A 15,800-nucleotide genomic window follows, 5' to 3' on the forward strand; every position below is an offset into this window, starting at 1 on the left:
GACACCAAATGAAATTAATGGGTAGCAGGTTTAAAACTAATAAAAGAAAGTTCTTCTTCACACAGCGTGTAGTCAACCTGTGGAACTCCTTGCCAGAGGAGGCTGTGAAGGCTAGGACTATAATAGAGTTTAAAGAGAAGCTAGATAATTTCATGGAGGTTAGGTCCATAAAAGGCTATTAGCCAGGGGATTAAATGGTGTCCCTTGGCCTCTGTCTGCCAGAGGCTGGAGAGGGATGGCAGGAGACAAATCGCTTGATCATTGTCTTCGGTCCACCCTCTCTGGGGCACCTGGTTTTGGCCACTGTCGGTAGACAGGATACTGGGCTAGATGGACCTTTGGTCTGACCCAGTACGGCCGTTCTTATGTTCTTATAACAGAGTTTAAAGAGAAGTTAGATAAATTCATGGAAGTTGGGTCCATGGAGTGCTATTAGCCAGAGGGTAGAAATGGTGTCCCTGGCCTCTGTTTGTGGAAGGCTGGAGATGGACGGCACGAGACAAATGGCTTGGTCATTGTCTTCGGTCCATCCCCTCCAGGGTATCTAGTGTTGGCCGCTGTCGGCAGACAGGCTACTGGGCTAGATGGACCTTTGGTCTGACCCAGTACGACCATTCTTATGTTCTTATTCTTATAAAAATGAGAGAGAACAGTTAGAGCACAATATACTAGTGCATGCTGAAGTGCACAATCTCATAGACTAAAGTGCAGGATGACATAGATAAGCCCAAAGAATTCCTCAGCTCACCCTTTTCCAGTTCGGTATCTCACTTACCCCTCTCCCCATCTCCACAAGAATCTGGCATTCCTGCTTGTTCCAGGTCTGGGTCCCTGTCTCTTTTTCAGCCAGTTCTCCCTCACAACGGCTCCTTCTAATCTTTTAGGGCATGTCTAAATTACAGAGAAAATTAACCCTCTGGAGGTCACTCTTCTAGCATTTGATTTAGCGGGTCTAGTATAGAACCCTAAATCGAACACTGCGTTCAGCACTCCTTGATCTGTGAGTAGTAAGGGAAGCTGACAGGAGTGTGTGCTCTCATCGGCTTCCTACTGTGTAGACCCCCATGGTGGCTTGGCTTAAGGTAAGCCAAATCCAGCTACGCATTTTGCATAGCTGGATGGTGTACCTTAAGCTGATCTTCCTTGCCTAGTGTGGGCCAGGCCTTATAGCCTAGGTGCAGTCTTACCCCTTAATTAGCCCAACTGTTGGCACTGGTTCTGACACATGGAGGGGAAGAGAGCTAGAACTTCTTCAGTTTCAGGACAAGCAACCCTGTAGCTTTCTCAACAAACAAACAAACAAATGCTGGCTGTGCCTACTATAAGAGAAGCAAAGCTAGTAGGACTTAACATTGGATGGGTCATTATCAGAAGAAGGTATGGGGACAACTGTGTAAACAAGTATTATTCAAAATCAAAGAGCTGCAGAAAAGAAGATATCTATTGCAGTCATCTTTTAAGAATTAAAATGTGAAGTTTAAAAAAAATCTTTAACAATCTAAAAATTCAGGGGTTAAAACTTGGCCTCACTAAAGTTAATGACAAAATTTCTATTTGCTGTAGGATTTTACACCATGTCTTCAAAATAGGAATGGTTTGAAGCTGATATGTTTTCTTTAATTTGTACAACATGGTATCACTTTAATTTACTATTTTATTAGGGGATTTTTTTTTACTGCCACTGTTAGTTTTTCCAGGATGTTATATAAACTGTTTTCACTGAAGTGTTGGTACTATTTTTAGTAATTATAATTAGTAATATACGCATCAATAAGCAACTTTGAGGCCTTAAATCTGTTTAAGGCATTTCACGAAGGTCTTACACATAGGGTAATACAACTGCCCAAGTCCCAGGTTCTAAAAACAAGGTATCAATTTTAGTAAATGAAGTAGTATTTGCATCTTGATGCAATATGCCAGTTCCTCCCCCAGATCATTTCTATGTGGAGTGTCTGAGAACAGTCTCCATTTCTCAGTGGAAAAAGAAGTAATTTGTGCTTTTCGCAGAATGTTGTCAACTTTATGTATCATTATAATAAAGTAAGAACGCACCATTCATGTAAAATAGTAGTTTGATAGTAAATAAGCTGATTTTTGAAAATAAAACCACTGTATGAGAATTTTAAAAAGACAAAATATTGTAGAATAAACCTGTACCAGTGGGGCTTTTTCAGGCTCAGGGCATGCTGTGTAGGCAGAATCTAAAGACGCCAATATTAGGCATACAATATAAAAGTGCCTTCCAACCTGAGTGACTTAATCCATTTCCAGATGAAATTGTGACCCACTTTACATTGGTCTGTGGAGTACTTCACCCTTGGGTTCAGATGTGAAGTAGTCTATCAAGTTAAGGACCCGTGTTACCTAGAAGGCACAGTGGCAAACAACAGTATACTGACTAGCTCTGTTTAAACAGTGAAAAAAAATCACTTTTGCAATGGTGGATAACTTTACAATGGCTAAATAAACAAGACTAAGAGCTAAGCTTGCACATAATTTAAGAACAGTTAAATTGGTAACCAACAGGAGTTCCTCTGCTCTTCTGTCTAGTCAAACCACAATGGAACAGCCATGCTCTATATTACGTAAGGATCCAAAGCAGATAATTTAAAAAACAAAACAATTCCCAATACACTTTTCTCTCCTTCAGGCAAGGAATCCAAATTATATTCAAACTCAGTTTGGCTATAGCTACATGATAAATCCAGTCTTTACAACTGTGTAGGTGGTCTTTGTCATGCGTGTTTTGATGTCACTATCCTTTGTGGGGTTAATTTAATGCTAAATCCAGGCCAGCATGTAAGGAGACATCATATGGAGACTGGAGGTTTAACTGACTGTATTAGCTTAGGAAATGGAGCAAAAAGAAGGGACTTGACTTTGTGTTCTGTAGCCTCAACAAAGAATCCATTTTGCATTCTGTTCAATGGACTCTTGTCTCTTCTTTATCATTATAGAACACAGCACACTGTAGAAAAAACGTTCAGATCCGATATAGGCTAGATTTCAAGCAAGATGCAAGAATCTATTCTACTGCCAATCTACTGAGACATGAAGTTTCTTCTGAAAAGGAAAAAACAAACAGCGTGGATTAAAATATTTACATGGTTGATTTTTGCCAGCTACAGATGTTTGGTGAATCCTTCTGAGCTTGGAGCCTTGGTACTCCCTTTCCACTCCATTTGTCAGCTAAAGTCATCAGTGTGTAATGCTTGTGACAAAATGTAAACCCAATCTCCAGGCCTGAAGAAGGGCAATGTACATGTACTTCTTCCCTCATTGTGATTGTTTATCTTTTCGGGAAAATAAATTTTTAGGTGAAACAACTGAGAGCACAAAATCTAAGTGCATACAAACACATACAATGTTATGCAAACTTTTAACATAATTTAATAGGATGAAATGTGTAAAATTCAGCTTAGTCTGTGGTCACAGATAAACCAATCTGTGATTTTCATAGGTCAGTATATGTGAAACTGTGGTTTTCCGTATAGTACCTCAGCTTGGAGTGGGAGGGCTTAGGATATGTTTCAGAATGCTGAGGGATGTAGAGAGCAGTGACCATGAAGTTCTCCAAAGAGTCCAAAGGCTGAGTCCAGGATTTTTGGCCTCATAGGTCAATGAAGGACTGCAGTATTTGGTTTGTTTTCTGAGTAGACCCATTACATCCTCCTGCAGTTTCTGCTCTCTTGTTCTACTGGGACTCCTAGGCCTTTTGCTTGTCCTCCCTGTCCTCCCTCTCAGAAATATTGGCCCTCTGAGCCCTTTATTCATGATCCAATGCAGAACTGGCTTACAGGATCTTGCAGAATATGACCTCTCTCTTCTCTCTCCTCATTAGGATCAGGAATTTTGCAGGTGTGGAGTGGGCACACCTGCAAAGGTTGCCACACCAGAAGCTGCTGATAAAAACAGACAACATGCACATATTCACATGATTACAAGGGGAAAATAAGTTTAAAAACTCCCTTACCTTATTCCCATAAATATTTTTAATAAGAAATGATTATTGACACTTTGGTTTTGGAGTGCTTTGGCACAGCACTAAGCATGGTGGTGACAGATTTTCTTTTGCATGAATCTATAAAATTCTGGGCCCCATTCAGTGGGTACAAGTGCAGGGCAATGGCATTGAATATTGGCACTATTTTTCAAAGGCGATGGTGATTTTGTCTATCTCACTTCTGAGGGTGACAAAGGCACAGTAAACACAACTGGTAGTGGCACCTTGAAAGCTGCATAGGCCCATTTTACACTAGCCTGCTGTCTGAGATGATGCCAGCCACACTCATCACAGAGAGAAAGAAAAAAAAGACCTATTGTGGAGAAAGAAATAAGGTCAAAATCCATAGAAACCTTCCCAAGAGGATGACAAAACATCTCCATAAAAGTTCCATCAAGATTTCTCATTGGATGCTTACTTTATTTCTGATGGTTCTACCTCTAAATGAGCATAGGATACTGAATCCATATGATTTATGTAGGTCCAACTGCCATAATACCATTCAGAAAGGCTACGTCTACACTGCACACTTATTTTGGAATAAGCTATTCTGGAAGAAATAATCAAAAATAATTTATTTCAAAAGAGTACTTCTGCACACTACATGCTCATTGAAATGGTGATTAGCTATATCAAAATAGAGTGTCCACTCTCATTGGATGCTGAATCACATTTAGGGCTACCCAGAACCACTTCAGGCAAGGGATCAGGACAGCAGTTACTTCCTGTAGCTGCTGCCTGAAGCTATCTGAGATTCACGCTTAAAGGGATCCTCCTGTACAGCAGTGTCTCAGGCCCTTTTCCTTTGCCTACTTCCTTGAGGAACAGCAAAGCCTTTTCTTTACCTGCTCTGATTGTCCTTGCGGACACCTCAACACTCGACGGCTATTGCAGCTTGTGCTGCACCTCATGCAACAGTTTCTGCAATCTGCCTTCCAGACCCTGCAGGAACCCAACCCCCTGCTCTTCTTGGAGACCCTCATTGGCTCTCTGCGTGAATGGCTTTTGCAATTGGATCCTATCCACCCTCCCCTGCACACTGTGCATCACCACTTCTGGCGTCTGGACACCAGTTTCAACTGGTGGGACCAGCTCGTCATGGAGCGGTGTGAGAACCAGCAGTGACTCCAGAATTTCCAGATGAGAAAGGACACCTTTCTGGTCCTCTGTGAGTAGCTCACCCTTGCCCTCAGGCGATGGAACACTCACAAGAGACCTCTAGAAATGGGTCACCATTGCCCTGTGGAAGCTCACCATGCTGGACAGCTACCGATCTGTTTGGAACCAATTTGGCGTGGGGAGATTAACCATTGGGGCCCTGGTTGCAGGTATGGCGAGCTCAGATTATTGTCCCAGGAGAGGGTGAATTGCTGGAATGGGGTTCCTTAGGGAAGGGGTGGTGGGATTGGTGGTGGAAGCCCCCTCACTTAGAGGCTTTTCAGTCTTGCCCTCACAAAACCCTGCTGGGGGATGGGGTAAGTGGTGGGTTATTCCTGCTGGAGGGGATGGAGGGTTTGGGAACCTTTCAAAGGCTCTGGCAACCCTGCAATTCTCTGTTTGTTTTTCTCCTTCTACAGGTGGTGCAGAGCATCAACAATGTGCTGCTGTGCAGGGTCATCAACCTTGCTGACATGGGCTTCCCCAGCTGTGTGTGTGTGGGAGCTATTGACGGCACCCATATCCCCATCCAGGTCCCCAAGCACTGGGCATCTGTGTACATTAACCAGAAGGGGTACTTTTTGATGGTCCTGCAGGCCATCAAGGACCACTGACGCCAGTTCACAGACATACGTTGGGTGGTTGGGAAAGGTGCATGATGCCTGTGTCTTTCGCAACTTCAGCATATTCAAGAAGCTGCACGCAGGCACTTTTCCCCCCGATCACACCATCAGGGTCAGGGACATGGACATGCCCATGTGCATTGTGGGGGGATGCAGCCTACCCTCTCTTGCCCTGATTAATGAAGTCCTACACTGATTACTGTGACCACTCCAGGGAACAGTTCAACCCCAGGCTCAGCAGAGCCTGCATGGTTGTTGAGGGCACCTTTCGGCATCTGAAGACATGGTTCTGATGCCTCCTCACCAGGCTGGACATTGGCAAGTAGAACATCTCACACATGGTGGCCACATGTTGTGTCCTTCACAATAGTTTTGAGAGGAAGGGGGAGGCATTCCTGCCAGGGTGGAGGGCAGAGGCTGACCGCATCTGCAGGGTGTTCGAGCAGCTGTGCACGGCTGCCATCCCACAGGCCCTTCAAGGGGGCCTTGTGCATTTGGGAGACCCTGAGGGAGCGTTTCTCCCAAGCATCCCCAGTGACATTCTTCCCTGGGCCTCCCCACTAGGGGCCTGTGCATTGCCCCTTTTGCCTTTCCTCCTACACCCCTCTCTTCCCCCACTGCAGAGACAAAAAAACACACTTTTTGATTTAGAAAAAATAAGCTCTTTGTTTTATTATTTGGGGTAGAAGTGACTGGGGAAAAAACGTGGGAGAAGGGAGAAGAGAGGAAGAAGTGGGAGGAGGGAGCTGGAATGGGGGAGGAGAGGTGCGGTGAGGCTCAGGCCTGGGGCTGGAAGTGGCGTCTGGCTCTGGTGATCCCACCACCACTGGTGCAGGGGCCTCAGCAGCCACAGGGGAGGAAGAGTAGTTGGGGGAAAAATGGGAGGGGCAGAAGCAATGGCAGGAGCAGGCAGCATGCTGGTGATCAGGGACTGAACTGCTGCACACATGGTGTGGCCCTGCTCCTCTCCTGGCAGGCGTCTCATTGTAGCTGGATGTCTTCCTGAAGTCTCTGGTCCCGGGTCTGCTCCAGAGATTGGAGTACTGCAAAGTGCACCCGCTGGAACTCGTCCATGGATCTCCTGCACCAGCAGGTCCCTTTGCTCCAGTCCCGGCACGTGGTCTCGCCCCAGGAGCAGCTGGGGCCGGGGCTGTGGGAGCTTCTAGGGCCATGATGGCAATACTAAAAATAGCACTGTGGCCCTGGATCCAGCCCCCGCAAACTGCTTTCCACATGGAAGATAGAAAGTTAGTGAAGGGGCAGAAGGAGAACTAAGGAGAAAGTGGGGGTGAGGAGAGGAAGGGGTTTGTTTGGGGGGGGAATAGGGCAGGAGAAGAAAGGGGCAGGCACCAAGGGGCAGGGTGGAGGACAAACAAATGCCAGGGGACCAGGAAGACACAATGAGGAAAAGGGCAGTGGGGAGGGAAAGGAAGGTGTCAGTGGGGGTGCGAGAAGGGAGGAGACAGGGTGATGCTGGGAGAGGAAAGGGGAGGGACAATGGGGGGGGACAAGAGGGAGGAAGAGGAGAGGGGAGGAGTGGGTGCCAGGAAAAGAGGGGTTGAAAGGAGGGATGAGCATGAAGAAGGCAGGGGATGGAACAAGTCATGTGTGAGGGCTCGAAGGGGCATGAGGAGCCAGTGGAGGGTGAGCGGTGAAGGGCAGAGCAAGCACCAGGGGAGCAAATGGGACGACGGGAGGCTGGGAGAGGTTTATAAGATATTTATTAATAACTTAGGGCACACATCTGAACGAGCACACATACTGGTGCACACTCCAGTGTGCAATACCTTATCTACCCTTTCTTTGCTACAGGGCACAAGCTATTCGTTATCAGCTTTCAACTGGAAGAATTCCTTTCCTCTCGCCTAAGGAATACTATTACACAATTGCAGGACAATGTAGCACTTTAAAGACTAACAAGATGGTTTATTAGATGATGAGCTTTCGTGGGCCAGACCCACTTCCTCAGATCAAATAATGGAAGAAAACAGTCACAACCATATATACCAAAGGATACAATTTAAAAAAAATGAACACACATGAAAAGGACAAATCACATTACAGAACAGAAGGGGGATGTGGGGGGGGGGGGGGGGGAAGGAAGGTGAATGCCAGTGAGTTAATGATATTAAAAGGGGGAAAGGGGAAATGTCTGTGAGTTAATAGTATTAGAGGTGATAATTGGGGAAGCTATCTTTGTAATGTGTAAGATAGTTGGGGTCTTTATTAAGTCCGGTGCGGAGGGTGTCGAATTTTAGCATGAATTCCAGTTCAGAGGATTCCCTTTCAAGTGCAGATTTGAATGTCTTCTGAAGTAGGATGCAGGTTAGCAGGTCATTAAGACTGTGTCCTTTCTGGTTGAAATGACAAGAAACTGTTTTCTCTTATCTTTTCATGTGTGTTCATTTTTTTAAAATTGTATCCTTTGGTATATATGGTTGTGACTGTTTTCTTCCATTATTTGATCTGAGGAAGTGGGTCTGGCCCACGAAAGCTCATAATCTAATAAACCATCTTGTTAGTCTTTAAAGTGCTACATTGTCCTGCATTTTGCTTCAGCTACCCCAGACTAACACGGCTACATCTCTACCACTATTACATAATTAGCTGCATTCGGAGTGGGCTATACATTCCTTTGAAGCCTCCTGCACTGGCCACTTGGAGAGGCAGGCTACTACAGAAAATAGACTACTGATGGCAATTCTACAACAAAACTTTTCCATTATCAGAGGAGAAAGACTTTAACAACCCTCACTCTGGCCCTAGGAATGAAGAAGAGATGGCACCAAGTTTGGACAGTCTCTGCCTGCAACAAGGGAAGCCTGGCACCAGACTTGGAGACTGGGCAATCTAGTCCAAGTCTCTATGCATTAGATCTGTCAAATTTCTCCTCAGACTCAGCATGGTGGCAGCAGGGCAGAGGAGCCTCTTCCCCTCTGAAAAGGCGGGACTTTGAGGGGAAAGGTTAAAGAATTTCCCTCCAAGAAGCAGTCCTCCAGCCAGCAGGGCTGGGAAATGAACGTGTTGTGGGAGATGGGCCCAGGAGTGGGCACTGTGGGCGTTAAAGCGAGGACGCCTCCCTGCTTTACTGGCGCCTTTGGGCGGGGGAATAGTTTGGCTCAGACAGGCAGGTGATGAGGGGCATCGCAGAAGCGGCGGCGGCGGCGGCAGCAGGTGCCACGGAGCATGCGCACAGCGCTCGGGCATGCTCAGTGTCAACGAGGGAGCCCAATCTGATGGGGAGCAGAGCCTGGCACTCGGCAACCTTCGGCGGTTTCCGTGGGGGCCCGGCCGCCATTTTCTCGCTGCCTCTCTCCGCTCGCTGCCTGCGCGGCTCCTTGCCCTGCTTGCCAGCGCTTTGTCTTGGTCGGCGATGGACGGGTGAGTAACGGGGCGGAGGGGGAAGCGGGGGCCGCTGCCGCCCGCCGGGGTTTTGTTGCCTTCCCGTCAGGGGCTGGGTAGAGCGGAGCTCGCTCCCCGCCCCGTGGCGGTCTGGGGGGGGGGGAGCAAGGCGCCCAGCACGCCCCGCTGAATACAGTAACGGGATCAGCGTCTGGGCCCTCCCTGTGGGGCAGCTGGAGGCCGACAGGGGCCCAGTGAGGATGGGGGCGGGGACGAGACAGTGTATAACGCGGGGCCGGGCCGGCCTCACCCAGGGCTCACGTAGCGCTGTGTTCGCTCTGCTGCCCTGTCGGGGTGTGCCCCACCCCACCTCTTTTGTGGGGTTAGGGGAATGGTGTGAACAGCACCCTTGCTTGTTTGGGGTTGGCCGGAGAGGAGGAGCAGAAGCTGGAGGAGGCAGATGTCAATCTCTTTTGTTTTCATTGGGTGCTTAATAGTCCCTCAGTCTTTTTTATTTAAGGTAGAAAGACGCCTTTGTGTACACTGGAGGCAGGCGGGCAGTAAAAACCGAAGTAGAAATGGGTTAGCAGGCGTCAGCCATATGGGACAGCCAGGGCCTTCAATCCTGGCAGGGAGTTTGGGTGGGTTAACTATACACAAGGCCCTCTTTTCATTGGGAATGGGAAACATCGCTGGTGTTTATAGTTGCCTTCAGCATAAACACTTATACTGCATCTTGCTGCCCCCAGAATAGTTGGCTCACTTTTTTGAGACCAGTTAAACAATCTCGTGTGTACGTGTTAGTTAAATATATAATCTTTTGGTAATGCCATTTTAAAAGTCTTTATGTGTGTGTGTGTGTTGTCTTAATGTTGTGTTATAAGCTCTGTATAAAAAGTCAATCCTTCGAGCTATACACAAATTGATAGCCATGATAGCGGCATTCATTAATTACCACATTTCTTTTTAACATTTATGGTATTTTGTGTAAGATGGGGTGGTCTGTATTCTATTTTGGATTGTTCTATTCTGTCTACCCAGGGCAAAATTCTGGAAATGGTTTTGCACAAGAGCATGTCTGTGCTGTTGGCCCACATGGGTGTTGGTGCCATTTTTAGGATCCATCCACCAATGTGCTCATCATTTTCAGTTCGGAAACAGTATGAATCGCTTTCTGCCCTAAATTGTTCTGTAAGGATCACTACTAAAGAGTGAACAAAAAGATTTTCTTATGTATTACGCCTGTTCATAAATCTTTCTGTTCTCACCTTATCCATTGTCTCACAATGTGCAGAGACTACCTCTTCAGACTTTTTCTGGCATTGACCAAAATGGGTATCTATCAGATAGGGCGAAGGAGGCTGGATGGGGTGAATTTTCTGGCTTCTTAATTCCTGTGTCCAGATAGAGCTCCATTAGGTAGTGTTCACTGACATCATGGACACTTTCTGTAGCTGTGGGCACTCATGGAGTCTCTGTTCAGTATTCCTTCTGAATATCTTTTATTTTGAAACTTTGGGCCTACTCCCATTCCTGTCTAGTTTTTGTTGACCTCTCTATTCTTGTAAGTGGGTTGCCTTTGCTATTAAAATGAACAGAGCTATAGAAAATTCTAAATATTGAAAGTTGCTTAAAATACGTTAGAAGGTTCAGTTTTGTAGGAGGAAATCACACTTATTTTGAGGGTGAATATAAAAATTAAAGTCTGACATGTTTATTAATATTAAAGCAGGTTTCTTATTTTCTTTACAGCATTGTCACTGATGTTGCAGTTGGCGTGAAGGTAGGATGCAAATCTAGCTGATGATGAACTGGCAACCTATTAGTATGATGTATGTTAATTTGTGGAGTTGAAGTGAGCTACAAGATTTTAATAAATGATTGTCAGATGACATTTTGTCAGCGAGATATGCGTTAATAAACAGAAAACTTAAGTTGGAGGGTGACTAGAAAAGAGAATCTAATATCAAGATCAGTCACATGGGTGCCCCGTTAATATAGTGATATAAACTTTTTACATTTAAAAACTTTAAATACTTCATAAACATTTTTAAATAAATATATATCATTCCAATAGATGTATTCTCTCAGAAATAATGTTTGAGCAACATTTTGTTCTCATTGCTTGCTTCGTGGTGACCTTAAAAACTGACTTTTTTCCACCTCCGGACCTGCAAACAATTCCAAATGAGGTCATCAGGTCTTGGATACCTGTAATGGGAGCAGAATATGGGAATGAAGTTTTGTCCTGCATATCTGAGAGCAGAAGTTTGCTTCTGTTTTTTTTTTTAATTCTTCCTTTCTCTCCACCCTTCATTTCCACATTGGTACAGTTCTTATAACTGTAGAATTTATAGTTAATTTTAGTTAGCCCTCTGATTCTTTCATTCTTGAAGTGAATTTTGCGTTCGGGAATCAGATCAATACTTTGTACCAGCTAGATGCGACAAAAAACTAGTTAACATGAAGGGAACAATGGCATGGGTCTAGCCTTGAACTATACAGACAAATATGTTGCCACAGCTGCACAATTTATGAACAGATGAGAGCATTTTCTAGTGTGTATATTTGTTGAAGAGCATATTTGGGATTATGAAAGCGAACACAGCAAAATTCTTTCATTATGAAGTAGACTCTTGAAAGTAGCACTCCAAAAAATAAACTTCCAATTGCACTAGAAACAACTACATTACATAATTTCAGCACTTTAACCCCTTTCAGTATCAGTCTTTTAGGATCCCCGAATCATATATAATGAAATAATTCTTGTTAAATTCTTCTCTTAGAGAATCTTTGTTTTATATCCTGCGGTATTTAAAGGCAAAACTTTCCTTCATTCCAAGGCCATCACGTTCTTAGAATTCTAAGTTTTTCATGTTTCTAAGTTTAACCATTGATGTGACATGTTCAGAACAAATTGAGATCCATTATCTAAAGTGTATTTTAAAATAAATGAGAAAATTCCCTATGTACAGGGCTCGACAAACTGCGGCGAGAGCTACTCGCCAGCTCCGCACTGCGCATGCACCAGACCGGCTCTGCGCATGTGCGCAGTGCCGGTGAATGGGGCGCACGGAGCGTCCGGCTGAAATCTACTCGCCTCAAGCGAGTAGAAAAAGTGGTTTGTGAAGCCTTGCCTATGTACATCTGTATATAAAAAGTAAACATTTTAGTGAGGATATATTTTGTTTATCTTGTGGAAGATGTTGCATGAAGAGCCTAAAAAAGATTGGCAAACTACAACAGTCAATAAAGGGAGGACCCTTTAGAGAACAAGCCCCCAAAAGAGTCAGACATCTGAGGTAACATATATACAGCGACAGGAAGATAGTCATGGGCACCTTATAGTGTTAGAGAGTCAGGTACTTCACAATTTTTTTCTTGAAAGCAGAATTTGTGCTTGTGGTATTTTTTTTTTTTTTTTTGTTAAAGGAAAAACGCATCTATTTGCACAGATGAGGAAAGTGCAGGGTAAGAGCTAATTTTTGAAGAAAGCAGTTACAAACTGTTATGCCTAACTTCAGTACCAAGCAGACTGATTTAAACTGCATTAAAGAAGAGACTTATCAGAGACCTAGATGAACATGATATGTTGGGAAAGAGTTACAAAAGTCATGTTAAAGGGAAATCGCGTGTCTGGCATATTGTAATTTTTCAAAGTGTGGCCAAGGGTGACCCAGTGGGTATAGTATATTTGAACTTTCAGAAAGTCTTTGACAAGGTGCCGCACTAAAAGTTCTTAAGAAAACTAAGAAGTCATGGGATAAGAAGGAAGCTTCTCTCAAGGATCAGTAAGTGGATGAAAAATGAAATACATAGGGTAGGAATAAAGGGTCAGTTTTCAGAATGGAGTGTGGTAAGTAGTGGTGTCCCTAAGAGAGATGTACTGGGACCATTGCTGGTAAAGATATGTATAAATGATCTGGAAAAAAGGATAAACTGTGCGATGCCAATGTTTCCAGAGAGCTACAATTACTCAAGATAGTTAAATCCAAAGCAGATTAAGAAGAGTTACAAAGGGATCTTACAAAACTGGGAGATTGGGCAATAGAATAGCCAATGAAATTCGGTATAGGTAAATGCAAAGTAATGCACGTTGGAAAACATAATCCTAACTATACATACAAAAAGATGGGGTCTAAAATTAGCTGTTATCACCCAAGAAAGAGCTCTTGAAATCATTATTGTTATTTCTCTAAGAACATCAGCTACAAGTGCAGTAACAATAAAAAAAACTAATAACTTTGCAAACCATTATGAAAGGAATAGATTTCCACTGTCAAGAGACAGAATATTGGGCTAGAGAGACTACTGGTCTGATTCAATGTGGTCACTGTGCAATTCACTGTGCAATCCAGTTCTCTAACTTTTGCATGATGTGGTCAAAACTAGTCTCAGAGAGGAGACTGGGAGTCTTTGTCAGCATCCCAGTTTGTATCTGCCTCCATGCTGTTGTTGCGTATCTCTTATAATTTTTTTATCCTTTTTTCAAAATCCCGCAAACCCATATGTCTGTCCTTGCTGTCTACCATCTCAGACAGAAGCACAAAGCCTGAGTAGCTCTTCAGTATTGTCATGAGTGTTGCAAGTACAGATTCACAATCCTATAGTATTTGCAGAGCATCAAGAAGACCCGAATAAGGGGCAGGGAGAGTATAATGATTCCTTGGAGGACAGATTGAAGAATCTGGGACATAGGAAGAATCAATTGAATGTTGTTGGAGCCTATGGAGATGGTGAAGCACCATTTCTGGACTTGTTTCTTGAGAAACAAGCACTCCTTGGTGGGATCTCATTGTAATGTAGGCTTGAGATGATGAGTAGTGGCTGCAGAACTTTTGGATGTACAAGGCCATGTTCCTGGATCTGTCTAGAGAGTTTATGCCAACCTTCCTGGTCAGGGCGCCATAATGAGCGCTTCATTGACAATAGAGAGGTGAGTGGTACTCACACTGTGGAAATCTGCAACATTAGATTGCTACCTGTCAATCAGGACTTGATTTGGAGTTGAGATGCTACAATCGGGATGCTGATGGAGCACTCAAAGATGATCAGGTCATTGTGGAGAAACTAAATTAATTCTTTGCTTCGGTCTTCCTGGTTGAGGATGGTAGGAAGATTCCCAAACCTTGAGCCATTATTTTTAGGTGACAAATCTGAGGAATTGTCCCATATTGAAGTATCATTAGAGGAGGTTTTGGAGCAAATTGATAAACTTAACAGTAACAAGTAACTGGGACCAGATGGCATTCACCCATAAGTGAAATTGCAGAACTATTAACTGTGTTTTGTAGACTATCCTTTAGATCAGCTTCTGTACCTAATAACTGGAAGATAGTTAATGTGACGCCAATATTTAAAAACGGCTCTGCAGGTGTTACAGACCTGTAAGCCTAATGTCAGTACCTGGCAAATTAGTTGAAACTATAGTAAAGAAAATTGTCAGATACCTAGATGAACATAATTTATTGGGGAAAAGTAACTACAACCTGTCCCCAAGTTACAAATGTGTTACGGACCAAACACTTGGCTGTAACTCGAAATAGTCGTAAGTGGACCCCATTGAGTTACATTGCAACCTCGCTGTTTGTAAGTGTGGGTCGCGTTTGTAACTCGGGGACCGCCTTGACGACAGCTTAATGGGAGGTTTGGTCGTAACTTGGGGACCGGTTGTAGTGGGGTCCGTAATGGGACCAGTCTCATTCAACCTATTTATAAATGATCTGGAGAAAGGGGTAAACAGTGAGGTGACAAACTTTGCAGATGATACTAAATTGCTCAAAATAGTTAAGACCAAAGCAGATGAAATTTAATGTTGGTAAATGTAAAGTAATGCATATTGGAAAAAATAATCCCTGCTATACATACAAAATGATGGGGACTAATTTAGCTATAATTACTCAAGAGAGATCTTGAAGTCATTATGGATGGTTCTTTGAAAACATCAACTCAGTATGTAGCAAACAGGAATCATTAACAAAAGGATAGAGAATAAGACAAAGAATATAGTATTGCCTCTATATAAAAAACCCTACGGTACGTCCACATCTTAAATACTGTGTACAAATGTGGTTGCCTCATCTCAAAAAAGGCATATAGGCATTGGAAAAGATTCAGAATATGGCAACAAAAATGAGGGTTTGAACGAGTCCCATATGAAGAGAGATTAAAAAGTCTGTGACTTTTTGGCTTAGAAGGAGGCTATGATAGAGGTCTATAAAATCATGACTAGTGTGGATAAACTAAATAAGGAAAAATTATTTATTGTTCCCAAAGCATAAGAACTAGGGTCACCAATTGAAATTAATAGGCAGAAGGTTTAAAATAAACAAACAGAAATTTTTCTTCACGCTGCATGCAGTCAGCTTGTGGAAGTCCTTGCCAGAGGATGTTGTGAAGACCAGGACTTTAACAGGGTTCAAAAAAAGAACTGGATAAACTCATGGAGGTTAGATCCATCAATGGCTATTGGGAATGGGAGATGGGAGAGGGATTGTTTGAAGATTCCCTCTTCTGTTCACTCCCTCTAGTGCATCTGGCATTGGCCACTGTCAGAAGACAGGATACACGGCTAAGTGGACCTTTGGTCTGACCCAGCATGGCCATTCTTATGTTCTTATGAGTTAGGAAATCTGCTACAGGGGATACTGTACAGGTTTATGTATCACCTTTTA

The 15,800-nt window shown here is 43.8% G+C and overlaps 1 protein-coding gene across 5 annotated transcripts in view; it reads left to right on the plus strand.

Annotated features, from left to right (window-relative positions):
• The first annotated feature begins 8,974 nt into the window (after nucleotides 1-8,974).
• Nucleotides 8,975-15,800, plus strand: part of PTBP2 (polypyrimidine tract binding protein 2) — a 121,748-nt gene continuing 114,922 nt past the window's right edge. For 4 of the 5 annotated variants that reach the window (XM_006114126.3, XM_006114127.3, XM_006114128.3 and 1 more), the window contains exons 1-2: nucleotides 8,975-9,165; nucleotides 10,879-10,909. In XM_006114126.3, coding sequence (XP_006114188.3) covers nucleotides 8,990-9,165; nucleotides 10,879-10,909 — 207 coding nt within the window. In that variant the 5' untranslated portion in view covers nucleotides 8,975-8,989. The remainder of the gene's footprint in view (nucleotides 9,166-10,878; nucleotides 10,910-15,800) is intronic. The other variant, XM_006114130.3, reaches the window with a different exon arrangement.

The sequence above is a fragment of the Pelodiscus sinensis genome, chromosome 9 (genome assembly GCF_052426305.1).
Source record: "Pelodiscus sinensis isolate ZL-2025 chromosome 9, ASM5242630v1, whole genome shotgun sequence".
NCBI lineage: Eukaryota > Metazoa > Chordata > Testudines > Trionychidae > Pelodiscus > Pelodiscus sinensis.